The sequence below is a fragment of the Furipterus horrens genome, unplaced genomic scaffold, assembly GCF_987537825.1.
Source record: "Furipterus horrens unplaced genomic scaffold, mFurHor1.1.pri manual_scaffold_11, whole genome shotgun sequence".
In the NCBI taxonomy this organism is placed as follows: Eukaryota; Metazoa; Chordata; class Mammalia; order Chiroptera; family Furipteridae; genus Furipterus; species Furipterus horrens.
This window is the reverse complement of record NW_028327181.1, coordinates 29,158,777-29,171,586: the sequence shown is the minus strand read 5'-3', so window position 1 is coordinate 29,171,586 and position 12,810 is coordinate 29,158,777. Positions and strand designations below refer to the sequence as shown.

Sequence of the window (12,810 nt, the reverse complement as noted above, 5' to 3'; positions counted from 1 at the left end):
CAAGATCTTAGAACAGTTTTACTGTGGTTTCAGATTATTGGTGATAATAAAAGAATATGAACAATTTTATACATTTCAGCAGATGAGTTTTAAATGGGAAATTTCTCTGAAGGTAGATAAGGACCTACTGTAGGCCTTCCCCTAGCTTGAGATTCTAGACTGCATATAGCCAGAGCATTCAGGGCTTTGTAATTCAGGAATTTACTGACCTAGAACAAAGACAAAACTTTAAGATTCAAGGGACCTTGATAATTCTTTTGCTAATTCCTCAATCCTTCTAAGCCATCTGGGACAGATTTTTGTTCCTTCCCTCTTTGCCTTTTCTTACTGACTCTCTACAGACAATATTTCACAACACCGGAGTAATTGGTTTGTTTCACAATAAAGTCTGCAATTAAAGTAAGGGTATTTTTTGGTATTAGACAAAGTAAACGTCTAATTCAGTTGGAAAATGTCAAAACAGTGATGTGAAGTTGTTAAAAGTGTGTATGTTTCTATTTCCTTGATAAAGTTTCTTTTGGATTTCTGACCATATTTTCTAAGATTTCCATTTTTCCCATGGCCCTTGAAAATTAAATGCAGAGAGTTTAAAATTTAGCATTTAACCACAGAAGGAAATAAAGTGCTTATTAAGCCTAAATCCAAGGTAGTTTATTATTCTTTGTCAATTATAATCCTTTCTATTAATAATGTAAGAACTACATTAAAGGTCAGGAGTGTATAATCCTAAATCCATTCTGCCCCCTTGTGGATTACAACATCCAGAGGAAAAACGCTCCCATCAGCAATGTTGAAGCTGGACTCTGTATGATTTGTGCGAGAGCTGGCTGGTGGGGGCAGCTACACTGACAGACAGTAGTGTGAGTGTGTGTCTTGTGTTGCCACCCCATTCAACTAGGACGGTGCCTTGAATGTACTGAGCACTCAGCAACCACTTCATAGAATACTGTAGTCAGCAGGGCCATTCAGGGCTGAGCTCAGCAACCATCTCTAAGAGTCCCTGTCACAGTCCTTGACATGCTCCACTTGAATGACTCCAATAATGAAAACTTACTAAATGATACAGCTCATTCTCCTTTCAGTCAGGACCGTTAGAAAGTCTATCCACATATTCAGCCCAAATAAAGTAAGGCGTTCGTGAGAGAATCATACCGTTGCAGAACTGGAAAGGTGTTGCAGCTCCCCCTGTCTGATTTGGCAGCTGGACCCAACTCTGCCCCCAGGACAACACCCAATAAGCCTGTTACTTGTTGTGCAGTTTCTTAAATATTGGAAGGTAACTACCTTGCTGCCCCTCAGTCTTCCACCCTAACTTTTCACCTAAAGTTGTCAACTGCCCCTCACATGACATGTTTTTGTCCCATTGTCTCCTGGTCACAACCCTCTGGATGTCACCTTTGTGCCAGTGTCCCTCTCAGGATGCAGCATCTAGACCGGAGCACAGGCACTCTGGATGCCCTTGCTTTGCTAATATGGGGCACAGGGGAGTCGGCACCCCCTGTTTGGGACATCAGACTCTTTTCATGCAGCTTGGCCTCCATGGGCTTCTTCAGAAGCCACATCACGCTACTGGTTACTGTAAATCTTGTCCCCCATCTCTTCCATGTCTTTCCCACCCTATACTAGGTATAGCTGTAACCTTGAATATCTGTACCTATAAATTTCATCTTACTTTTGGGTCAGGATTCTAGCTAGCAAGGTCTTAAGTGTGTCCAATCAGATCGGCTCTGCTACCTGGCTCTGTGTTTTCCACAATTTAATCAACATGAGCTCCGTGTTTTCAACCAGCCAATTTCAAAGACAGAGACCTTTGGTGTGGGAAAGAGAATAGAATAAAAATGGTAAGTGAGCTCATGTCCCCAGGTGCTGCCCTTCAGCCCTGCGGCCTCAGCTGTGAGGCCTCCATTCTCTCTTCTCTAAGGCAGAGGTGATAACATCAGCAGCTCACTGTGAGCTCATGGGGCATTTGAATGAGCTGAGCTAAATAAATGTAAAGCATTATTAATCATTAGCTTTCCAAAGGTTTGAGGGAGGAGGAATACTATTATTATCTTTGCATTCCAGCAACGTACCTAACAGGTGAAGAGCTCAGTACAGTTTTGTGATAGAATAAATACATACAAAGTACATAGTGAGCTGGTTTTTCAAACAGGAGAAGGGAAGCGAGTTGATCGTTTTCAGTCAGGCTATGTTTGGTCTATAAACTTCAACTCTCTTCTCTCTCCTTCTACAGGGAATGGGGAGGAGGGTCCACATCTGCTCCACCCGCCCCGCCCGGACCAAAGCCCAAGCTCAGGCACCCCCTGGTCCTTGCACCCACACCACTTGTTTTAGGGGTTCCAGGAACAAATACTCACCTCCCCGGGGGAGAAACAAGGCCCCACACCGGTTCCCAGATGTCTGAAATCCCACTGGTAGTCAGCAAGCTTCGCTCTGTTAGCTTCAGCCTTGCTGGAAACACCAAGTACACATTTGAATTTGGGAAGACATTTAAACGTCTCAGTTCTTCAGCAGCTCGTAGTGAATGTGGTTTTTCTTTTCTGAAGGCTTCAGAAAGTCTCCAGAGAGAAGACTAGAGGGACTCTGGGGCTGGGGCGAGAAAGCAGGAGATACAGGAGAGAAACTTTCCGGTTCACAGTGAGGGAGGCCCACTGCTGAAGGCAGGTGCTGCGCGTCTGCTCAAGCGGCTCCCTTCCCAGGAGGGGCGTGTCCGCCCTCACATCCGGGCAGGGAAAGCCCTTCCGTCTGTCTCTCCAGAACTAGCTCAGTCCCACAGCTGGAGTCTTCCTTAACACTCTAGTCAGAAACGATCTTCTGTACAATGTCAGTAATTTCTTAGGTGTGAGGATGAGGCTGTGGTTGTGGAGAACAGCCTTATTTTCAGGAGGTGCATGATGAAACATTTAGAGGGAATGTGTCGCGCTATCTGCAGCTTACATGCAGCTGGTGAAGCGAATGCACAGACACACACACACACAGATAAAGCAAACATGGCCACATATTAACAGTTATCAAGTAGAATGACTTTCAGACTCCTCACAATTCTGCTTCACCTTCTCAGTGTATTTTTTCAGTCTTTTTTGTCTTTCAAAATACAGTGTGTACAATTATTATTAATAATAATGACCATTTTTGAGTATATACGGTATACCATGTGCCAGTGCTGGACATTTTACATACATCCTTACAAAAGTCTCTCATGTGGATGTTTTTATGTTCATTTTACAAAGAAAAAGAGTGCTCAGGGATTTCACTGGTGCTTTGTCCACTACTTAAAGTCACGTCCATCTAACGCCAAAGCTCATACTCTTTCTATTGCATCATGCTGTATCTTAAATTACATACAGTGTTCCAGAAATAGTCTGCAAAGGAGCATGCTACAGAAACATGCACACACGCACACCCCTACAGAATTTTACATATATTAGTCTATAAATCAGAACGCCTTTGGGTGGTTCACTGCTCTCTAAGTCTCAATTTCTTGATCTGTAAAATGAGAGAAGTTGATTTTAAAATTTCCAAAGTCCTTTTTATTTTTCTGACTGACATCTGATGATTTTGATTGTCTGAGACTTTGCCAAATGTTCCACATAAGGTAAAAAACAAGAAAACACTCTTCCCGCTCCCCGAGGTAAGCAAACGAGCCCATTAATAAAAGTGCAGTCACTGAGCAGAAGGCGGTGCTGGCACAACGCAGTGGCCCGTTAGCGGACGCCCTGCTGCACACTGAATAGTGTGAAGTGCACAGGTAGCGCCTGCACCTGCCGTCAAACAGGAGCTACTATGGCTCTCTAGCTTGGTCACTAGTAAACTAGCAAACCTGTCCCCACAGCCTGGTAAACAAGAACTCAGTTCTAGAGAAGAACCCACCTGTTCCTGACCTGTGCACAAGTACTGTGGCCTCCTAGTTGCAACCCACGGGGCTACCAGGTGCCTGTAGCCATGATGGCCGTACCAGGGACCCCTTCTCGGGAGAGAGTAAGCATGCAGACGTAACTGAGACCCCCAGCCACTTGTGCCCTGTGGGCGTTCAGTGTGCATTTGAGAAGCAGAAGAATACTCTGATAGGGAGACGAGAGAGAAATAGATATTCTATATGCAGCATCCTAGTTCCTATTACACGTTACCCCTGGCCTTCTTCTAAAGCAAGGTGAGTTCCCCGCAGCTCCATGGGGAGCCATCTAAGACAATTTGGCCAGTGTTATCACTCCTGCCCATCTCAAACCCACATGGCTTGACCCGGAAATATGGCCTCAATACGTAGTGGAAACAGTTTCCATGAGTACATGAAGGCTGTAGGCTTTATTAAGTTGGACTAAGTGAACTTCCTTAAAAGGGTCATCTAAGATATCTATCTGACCACAAAAACAATCTAGCTCTTTGTACAAAACAGTTTTTAAAAAGACTTCACTAGTAAGTGTTTTAGTGTGAATGCAAGAGTCAACTGGCCATGGAAATTGCCTTTTAATAATTTACTGTTCTGAATGGATTCATCTGAATATGTGGCTCAGTTATATAAAAGTATTCATGTTTAAAAAAAGTTACTTCTGCCCCCCCATCTCTTTGAAGAAGGTCTTAAAGGTTCAAGAAAATCTTTAATAGATGTAAATGCCCCTTAGAGAATAAAACTTAAATTAATCTGAGTTGGCTGTAGGCCCCAGCCAGCTGAGAAAACGCCCTTCTTCTAGTTGAGGAGAGCGTTTTTGTGGGAGATGCCTTTGTGCTTTACCTCCGTCCCTTGCTGCGTCAGCGAGGGCCCCTCTCCCAGGCTCCCACAGGCCCAGGCCCTCTGTGAAGTGAGCCGACAGCCCCCATGTCCCCAGCGTGCGTGGGAACACAGGTGCGCGCACCGCCACCCCGTCAGGGCTGCAGGAGCGCCTGGCTACCAGCGGGATCATTCCCTGACTTGGAGTTCTACCACTAACTAGCTTTGTGCCTTGACGTTTCAGCTCTCCAGGCTGTAGTTTCCTCAGAAGTCAAATCTTGATGACCTCTAAGGTCTTCCAAAGGAAGATGAATACCTGAATGCCCAGGGAACCTGAGGCTGGCCACGGGGCGTTTAGCGGGCCCCTCCCACTCACCCACCAGGTGGCAGACCCGTGCTCAGAAGCCCTCACAGGCATTGCCAAGCCTGGTTATGTACAGAGTCCATCCAGGGCCCTGTCCACCTAGGCTACGGAACAGGGGTGTAGGTTTAAAGAGCCCAGAAGGACCGCAGAAATCTGAGGCCGGGACCTGCGGTTCAGGGGGGATGAGGTGCACGCACTGATGTGGAGGCTTCCTGTCTTGGTCTAGTCATTTGTGTTCCCTGAATGGCGCCCTCCCCGCGCTGCGCTCATTAGTTCTGGGGATGGTGTCCATAGAACTTGGCGCTCTGGCAAAGCGCACCACCCGCCACAATGTCCCTTTCCTTCTGGGACATCCACTAACCCTGAGCCTTTGAGTCCCTCTAGTGGCTCAAATTAGCAACTTTCATAGCTGATTTTTTGCACTTGTTCATTCACTGTATAGGAAGTGCCTGCTGTGTGCACCAAGATGGTGCTGGGTTCTTCATTTGAGCGTTGTGTCTAGTGGAAAGTGATCAGGGACAGAAATCAGAACTTACAAGCTTAGCTTAGTATGGTGCAAACCGGCTAATTTCCTGCTACTAGATAGCTGCTTTATGGGGACCGAGGTGGGATGGGTTTTACATGACTTATTTCTACCACTAAGTGGGTTGCCAGATGTTGGGCTGACTTATCCAGGGGCCTCAGTTTGTTCATTGGTAAGCAAATACTTATTAAGCACCTACAGTGTGTGAGACCAGAGCCTGGTGCTATCAGAACGCAGTGGTGGACGGTACCTAATTTCAAGGAGCTTATGGCTAATGGGGGAACCAGGCCTCCAGAGGCCACATGAAACAAGGGGCACACGTGCTGTCAGAGCGTGAGCTGTGCAGTGACACAGATGTGGGTGTGCCTTGTTCTGTCACTTCCTGATCTATGATACTGGGCAAGTTGCTAACGCCCCCTTTACACTTCCTCAACAAATACAGAGCCTAATCCTCTCTTGATTCTAGAGACAGGTCAGAGGCCATGCTCACTAAATGGGGCCACGCCCATTGCAGAGTCAAGTTCTGAAGAGAAATAACAGAAACATTGTTGAGACTGTCAGTGAGTCCCTACAGGGGACTCCTTCTGTTGGTTCTGAAGCCCCCTTCTCATGCTCAGCGTGATTCTGTGGGCTCCGTTCCGTGCCGTGGAACTGGGGACCCCACCGCTGAGGCTCTCAGGGCGGAGGCCTCTCAGGGCCCTGACCCCATCGCCCTGTAGAGAGAACCACAGTCCCCTGCTCCCTTCTTCCTCGTTTCATTTTTCTGCAGGCAAGATACAAGCCCTTCTCCTCCCCAACAGACTTGCTGCCAGTCAGTTTTTGGAAATGAGCAGGGAATAAGAGATAACCTCTGTGTTTCTGTTAGTCATAATCCTTGGTCTTGGGGGATGAAAACCCTTCTCAGGTGACAGAGTGGTTTTGTTCCAGGAGAAAGAACTTCACACAAGCCCTGGCCCTTGGAGGTTGTATAATATTGTTGCATTGCAAATGGCTTGAAAGAGATCATTTTTCACACTGTGCTTCTTTATATGTAAGGAGATAAAGGAAGGTCCAGAGGTAGAACACACTTTGAATGCTGGACACATCACACCTAGAAGCTAAGTGGGGTTTTATCATAGCAATTCATCAGCCATCAAGGCTGTCATTTTAATCGTCCCCAATGTCAGAGCCTTAGCCAGGCACTAAGAGAGAGATTAATGGGAAGGAGAGGTGAGCTTGGAGTCTAAAAGTCGCTGACACAGGATACCATCCCTAGAAAAAGAGGAAAGTTCAGGGGAAAGAAAGGTGCAAGTGGAAATGAGTTCCTGTCAGCTAAATGGATAATGGATCCACAGAGCGGCAGGATCCAAATGTGGAAACTCAGAATTTCACTTTGGATAGAAAGGGTTGAAACCATAGGCTATGAAACTATACAGAATGGAAGACGGGAGCAGGGCGGCGGGGGGGGGGGTGAGAACGTGTGTTCCTAAAAGAAGCAGGAACTGCCCACAGGAACCCGCTTGTTGCCTGAGGCATTCCTGCACTTCCTGGGAGGCGATGGGGGGGGGGGGGGGTAAGGGGTCTCTAGAAGGCTCTAAGGAGTGTGCACTGGTATCGGAGCCTGTACAGGGAGGATGCCAACCCCTGCCTTCCCCTGTGGTTTCTGTCCCGTTGGAAGCCTCTGCTAATAGGGGAGGGAAAGATTAAAAAACGTAGACCTCAGTGATTTTATTATCATAAAAATCTTCTAAGGTAGGAAAGACAGGCATTGGTAGAAGTATAATTTGGGGGCAGTGGACAGTTAAGAAAGATATGATGAATTCAGTGAACGCACCAGCCCCGTGAGATCCTGGCACTTCTAGCACTTCCGGTCTAGATCCTTCCAGTGCCTCGACTTGCCCTTGGCCCATAAGGACTTCCAATAATGATCAGGTGTAACATTTGCTGTCCGCACACTGCCACCCAGGTTCTGCAATACTCACGAAAGGTTTCCCTCTTTCAGTTTCCTACTGTGTTGGAAGTTCGGGAACTCACACTGAGATCAAGAGAGTGGCAGAGGAAAAGGTCACCTTGCCCTGTCATCATCAGTTGGGGCTTCCAGAAAAGGACACTCTGGATATCGAATGGCTGCTGACTGATAGTGAAGGAAACCAGAAGGTGGTAAGTACATGCCTGTGAAAGCCCTTCCCCCTCCCCTCCTTGTCCCACTTCCTTTGCCTTTCCTTCGCTCCAGGCTTTCTCTTTGGGTCAGAAAGGGCTAGAATCGCTTTTCTGGTCTGGCTGATAAAGACTAGATACAAAACTATACACAAGAAAGGGTAGTTGGGTTATGAGGATAAGAGTTTCTATGTTCTTTGGGGAAATCAGAACTACTGGAAGCCCCTGTCAGTTGCCCAGAGAGGGCATCTGCACTGTGACTGTCTTTTCCAAGGGGACCACAGTGCAGCCGCTTGACTCTAGTCTAGTGGCCAGCACCAGACCTCTGGTAAGAAGGCCTGCTCCTCCTCCTCCTCCTCCTCTGAAACCGTGGCTCCCGGCCTGTGCCTCAGCTCTGCACCATCATGACTTCCGAGCTCTAAGGCTGCATAATATGGTAAACTTCGGACAGAGGAACAGGTACCGGGCATGAATGAAATGTTTAACACGTAGCGAACTGGCCAGCAGAAGAGCTGACACAGATTCTGTGGTTGGAGAAGGAAGGAGCTGGCCCTGGCTTTCAGGGCTCAGGTTGCCCAGAGCCACTGGGACAGCCCATTGGTTTGGACCAACTTTGGCAGTGTGACCAGGACTTGCAGTGCTCTGTCCCTGACAGTCCTCCGGGCTGGCCTTTATAGACAATGAGAACTAAGTAACCTTCCGCCTTGGCTCTTTCAGCCCCTGTGCCTTTCCTCATCCTGGGTTTTCTGTCCTAACTATTCTGACTCCCTTTACCTACTGACTTTTTTTTTTTTAATTCTTTTGTTAAAAATTTTGTGATTAAAAAAAAGAGAAAAACTAGGAAGGCTGTTCTTTGACTTTTCTTCTTTTATAGAACTTTACTTTTTTCCCTACTAAAAAATGAAAATTGTCCTTTCCACCATCTATGCCACTAATTTCATAAGATGGTTTTTATGGGCAGAAAGAAGCCAAGGTTTCACTAAAAATAAAATACAAGTTCCCTGTTGGGGTTTCACCTGCTTAAAAAGCTGCCTCCATCACCTGTTGTTCTGATACTGCTTGTCAGCCTGTCCTCAAGTGCATCGCCCTAAGACTCTGTGCTCTGTAGAGCGAGGCCACCTTAACCTGAGCAGACTTATTCCAACAACATCCTCATCAGTCCCAGCTCTGAAGTAAATAAGAGCACAATTTCCTCTAGTAAAAACCCAAGAATGACTCCACTCATCTAACTTTCACCTGAATGTTTTCATTGAAACTAAAGAAGAAGAAAAAAGAGTTGCTTGGTTATGCAGCCAAGTGAACAGAAGGGTTCGGAAGTTAATTATTGATTAAAGAAGGCCACTGATATTGCTTCTGATATCACTCTGATAAACAGTCACAGCTCCCTCCTTATCTTCAGTTAATATTCTAAAGTAAGGATTGTCCTCTCTTCAGTCATTCAGATCACACAAATTCATCCTGCACTCACTGGTATGCCATGCTAGGGACTGGGATACAAGAGTAGAGACAACATCAGTGCCCTGGCCAAGGGGCTCATCTGGTTAGAGCATCATCCTAATACACCACGGTTGTTCCCCAGTCAGGGTGCAGACAAGAAGCGACCGATGAATTGCTTCAGTACGTGGAGCAACAAATTGATGTTTCTCTCTCTCTCTCAAATCAATACATTTTAAATTTTTTTAATAAAAGTTAAAAAAGAAAATATCAGAGTCCTTAGCTTTTTAATGTTCCAAGGTAAATGGCATTCAGTAATTTTAAAATATACATATTTTTAAGTAGAGCACAATAGGTATTAAGTACATGCCAGGCACAAGTCCGTTTAGCACACATTATGTAATTTAACTTACTCTTCAGAGGATTATTAGTCCCATTTTACAAATAAGGAACGGAAGCATATGCACATAGACACACCAAGTGTGAAAATTGTTTAAGGTCATCCATTTTGCATTTTGAAATCAGGCATTCTGACGTCTGTACCTGGGCTATTAACCACTAACTATATTACCTTCATAAATAATTTAAAATTATAATGTTCTATGTAGAAAATAAAAAGGAATCAAGGAGAAAGTTATTCCAGACAGAACTAATTATGCAAAGAACCTGATGCTGGAAAAAGATTGGCACTATAGGAGATTATTTATTTATTTATTTTAATATGCTTTATTGATTATGCTGTTACAGTTGTCCCAGTTTCTTTTCCCTTTTTTCCCCTCCACCCAGTGACCCCCCTCCCTCCAGTTGCCCCCCCCCTTTAGTCCATGCCCATTGGTTGTGCATATAGTTCTTCTCAACATCTTCCTGTCTACTCCGCTCCCTCCTACTATGCTTCTTAATTCCTGTACCATCTTTCTCCTTTTTCCCCTTCACCCTCCCCACTGACCTCCCCCCAATATGTTCCCCATACCCATAATTCTTTTTCCACTCTCGTTGCCTATTTAGTCTGCCTCTGTTTCTGTTCTCTAGCTTCTGTTGTTGGTTGTTGTGATACAGTTTCCATTTTAATGTTCATGGTTTTGATCCTCTTTCTCCTGAACAAGTCCCTTTAACATTTCATATAACAGTGGTTTGGATCTGATGAATTCCTTTAGTTTTACTTTGTCCTGGAAGCACTTTCTCTGCCCTTCTGTTCTGAATGACAGCTTCGCTGGATAGAGTGTTTGTGGCTGTAGGTATTGGATTTTCATTACTTTGAATATTTCTGGCCAGTCCCTTCTTGCCTGCAGAGTTTCTTTTGAGAAATCAGCTGATAGTCTTATTGGGACCCCTTTGTATGTAATTCTCTTTTCCTCTCTTGCTTCTTTTAAGATTCTCCCTTTATCCTTAATTTTTGACATTTTGATTATAATGTGTCTTGATGTGGTTCTCCCTGGGTCCAGTTTACTTGGAACTCTCTGTGCTTCCTGGACCTGTAAGTCTATTTTCTTCCCCAAGTTAGGGAAGTTCTGCTTCATGATTTTTTCACATAATTTTTCAATTTCTTGTTCTTCTTCTTTACCTTCTGGCAACCCTATGATTTGGATGTGGGCCTGCTTATAGCTGTCCCATAGGTTTCTGAGCCTCTCCTCATTTTCCTCACTTTTCATTGCCTCTTTCTGCACTGGTTGACTGTTCCTTCCCTATGTTCCGATTTGTTGATTTGATCCCTGGTTTTCTTGCCCTCACCACTAGCTTCATATGTGTGTTTGTTCATTTCAGCAGGACTAGCCTTCATTCCTTCCCCGTCTTGTTTGAGATCTGCTGTTAAGTCTATAAGCATTCTTATAACCAAAACTCTGAACTGTGCCTCAAAGATTTCCTATCTGCTGAGCTGTTATATTATATATATGCTGTCTGGTCAGCTGTGTCACTGAGATCTCTATCATGATCTGTGCCATCCTGACAGTTTTGTGTTTACCTTTGCTTCCTGGGTGGGGCTCACACACCTCCTGCACTATAGGGGGTGGAGCCCCATGCACTCATCACTACTGGGTGACCCTTCTCGCCATGCTGTGGCATTTTCTGTGGGGGTGGGGGTCCAATATGGATTCCTGCCATTCACTGTCTGCTGAGAGACTGGGAGCCTTCTCCTCCATCCCCACGCCCTCCGGCCCTCACAGTCCGAGGCAATGGAGGTCTGCCTTCCCCAGCGTTGGAATCGCAAGCTGACAGGTCTGGTCTGCAGCCGGGGGTGCTCCCCAAGCACTTCTTGCCTCCCCTTAAATACGGGTGTCTGTGCTTACCGCTGTCCATCGCTGCAGCCACCAGCACACTTGATCTCTCCGCCCCAGCTTCGCCCCTCCTACCCGTCTGGGCGAGCACCACTTGTTTATAACTTCATATGTTGGACTTCCATGTAGCTTTATTTTCTGGTACTTCTAGTTATTTCTGGTTTTGTGGTAGTTGTATTCCTTCTTAGTTGTGGAGGGAGACGGAGCATGTCTGTCTAAGGCTCCATCTTGGCCGGAAGTCTCACTATTGAAAAACTAAAAATCAACTTAATATAAACCAGTTACCTCAAAAAAAAAATTTTAACCTATTTAGTTAAATTTATTTTTATTTATTTTTTAGAGAGAGGTAATGGGAGAGAGAAAAGGGGAGAGAGACATTGATCAGTTGCCCCCCACCTGCCCCCAGGGACCTGGCCCACAACCCAGGCACGTGCCCTGACTGGGAATCAAACCGGCTACCTTTTGGTTCACAGGCCAATGCTCAATCCATGAGCCACACCAGCCATGGCTATTTAGTTACATTTAATAAATATGGATTCCCATTCTATCTGAAAAAGTTAATTGAAGAGGTAAATATCATGACAGAAATAAGAAGAGTGTTCTAGACAAATACAAAGGAGGAGTTACTGGCCAAGAGTAGTTGGAGGAGGGGAGAGGCTTCATGTAAGAAGGTACATTTGAAAAAAACATACTAGGAAAATAAAAGGGCACATCTGTGTGCTGGTAGAAGGCATTGCCCTGAGGAAATCACGGAGCACAGACCGAAGGCTGGGGATTCTGGGAAACCATCAGCTGCTAGAGTAAGTGAGGTCAGATGGTGAGCCAGCAGACATAGCACCAGAACATGAAAGGTGTCCTAGGCCACACTAGGGAGCTTAGAATTTTCCCTACAAGGCCATGGAGTTCTTGAAGGATTTTACAAGTGAGAGGTCCATGTCTGCATTTTAAAGCCATCACTGTGGCGCTGTGTGGCACACTGGCTTAAGGGGCGCTTGAGTAGAAGCAGTATGAGTTAAACAGTTCCAGGCTCTACAATAAGGGCTGAAACTATAGCCACGGGCAGTTGGTATATAATGAAGGCATTAAAACTTCATAAGTAGTTACCAAAGCTTTTGAATTGCCAGGGAGCTGGGCATGAGTGTGAGGGTGGCTGAGAGAGAAGACAGGAAGGGCTGGAATAGACGTGGTGCTTCAGGTGAGCTAACCAAGGCCCTAGATTCCAGGTCTATCTTTGCATTTTAATCAGAGCAGAGAAGTTTTCATCCCTCTTGTCTAAGATGCTCAGATATGCAGGGAACATTTGGGGTGGGTAAGCAGGTTCAGGAAGAGTTGACTTTCAGACTAGATAGGACGGCCACTAGGACTCCAGAATGTT

At 45.6% G+C, this 12,810-nt stretch overlaps 1 protein-coding gene across 1 annotated transcript in view; it reads left to right on the top strand.

Annotated features, from left to right (window-relative positions):
- Positions 1-12,810, top strand: part of CLMP (CXADR like cell adhesion molecule) — a 108,152-nt gene that overhangs the window by 73,312 nt on the left and 22,030 nt on the right. The window contains exon 2 of the mRNA XM_090291762.1: positions 7,574-7,731. Coding sequence (XP_090147888.1) covers positions 7,574-7,731 — 158 coding nt within the window. The remainder of the gene's footprint in view (positions 1-7,573; positions 7,732-12,810) is intronic.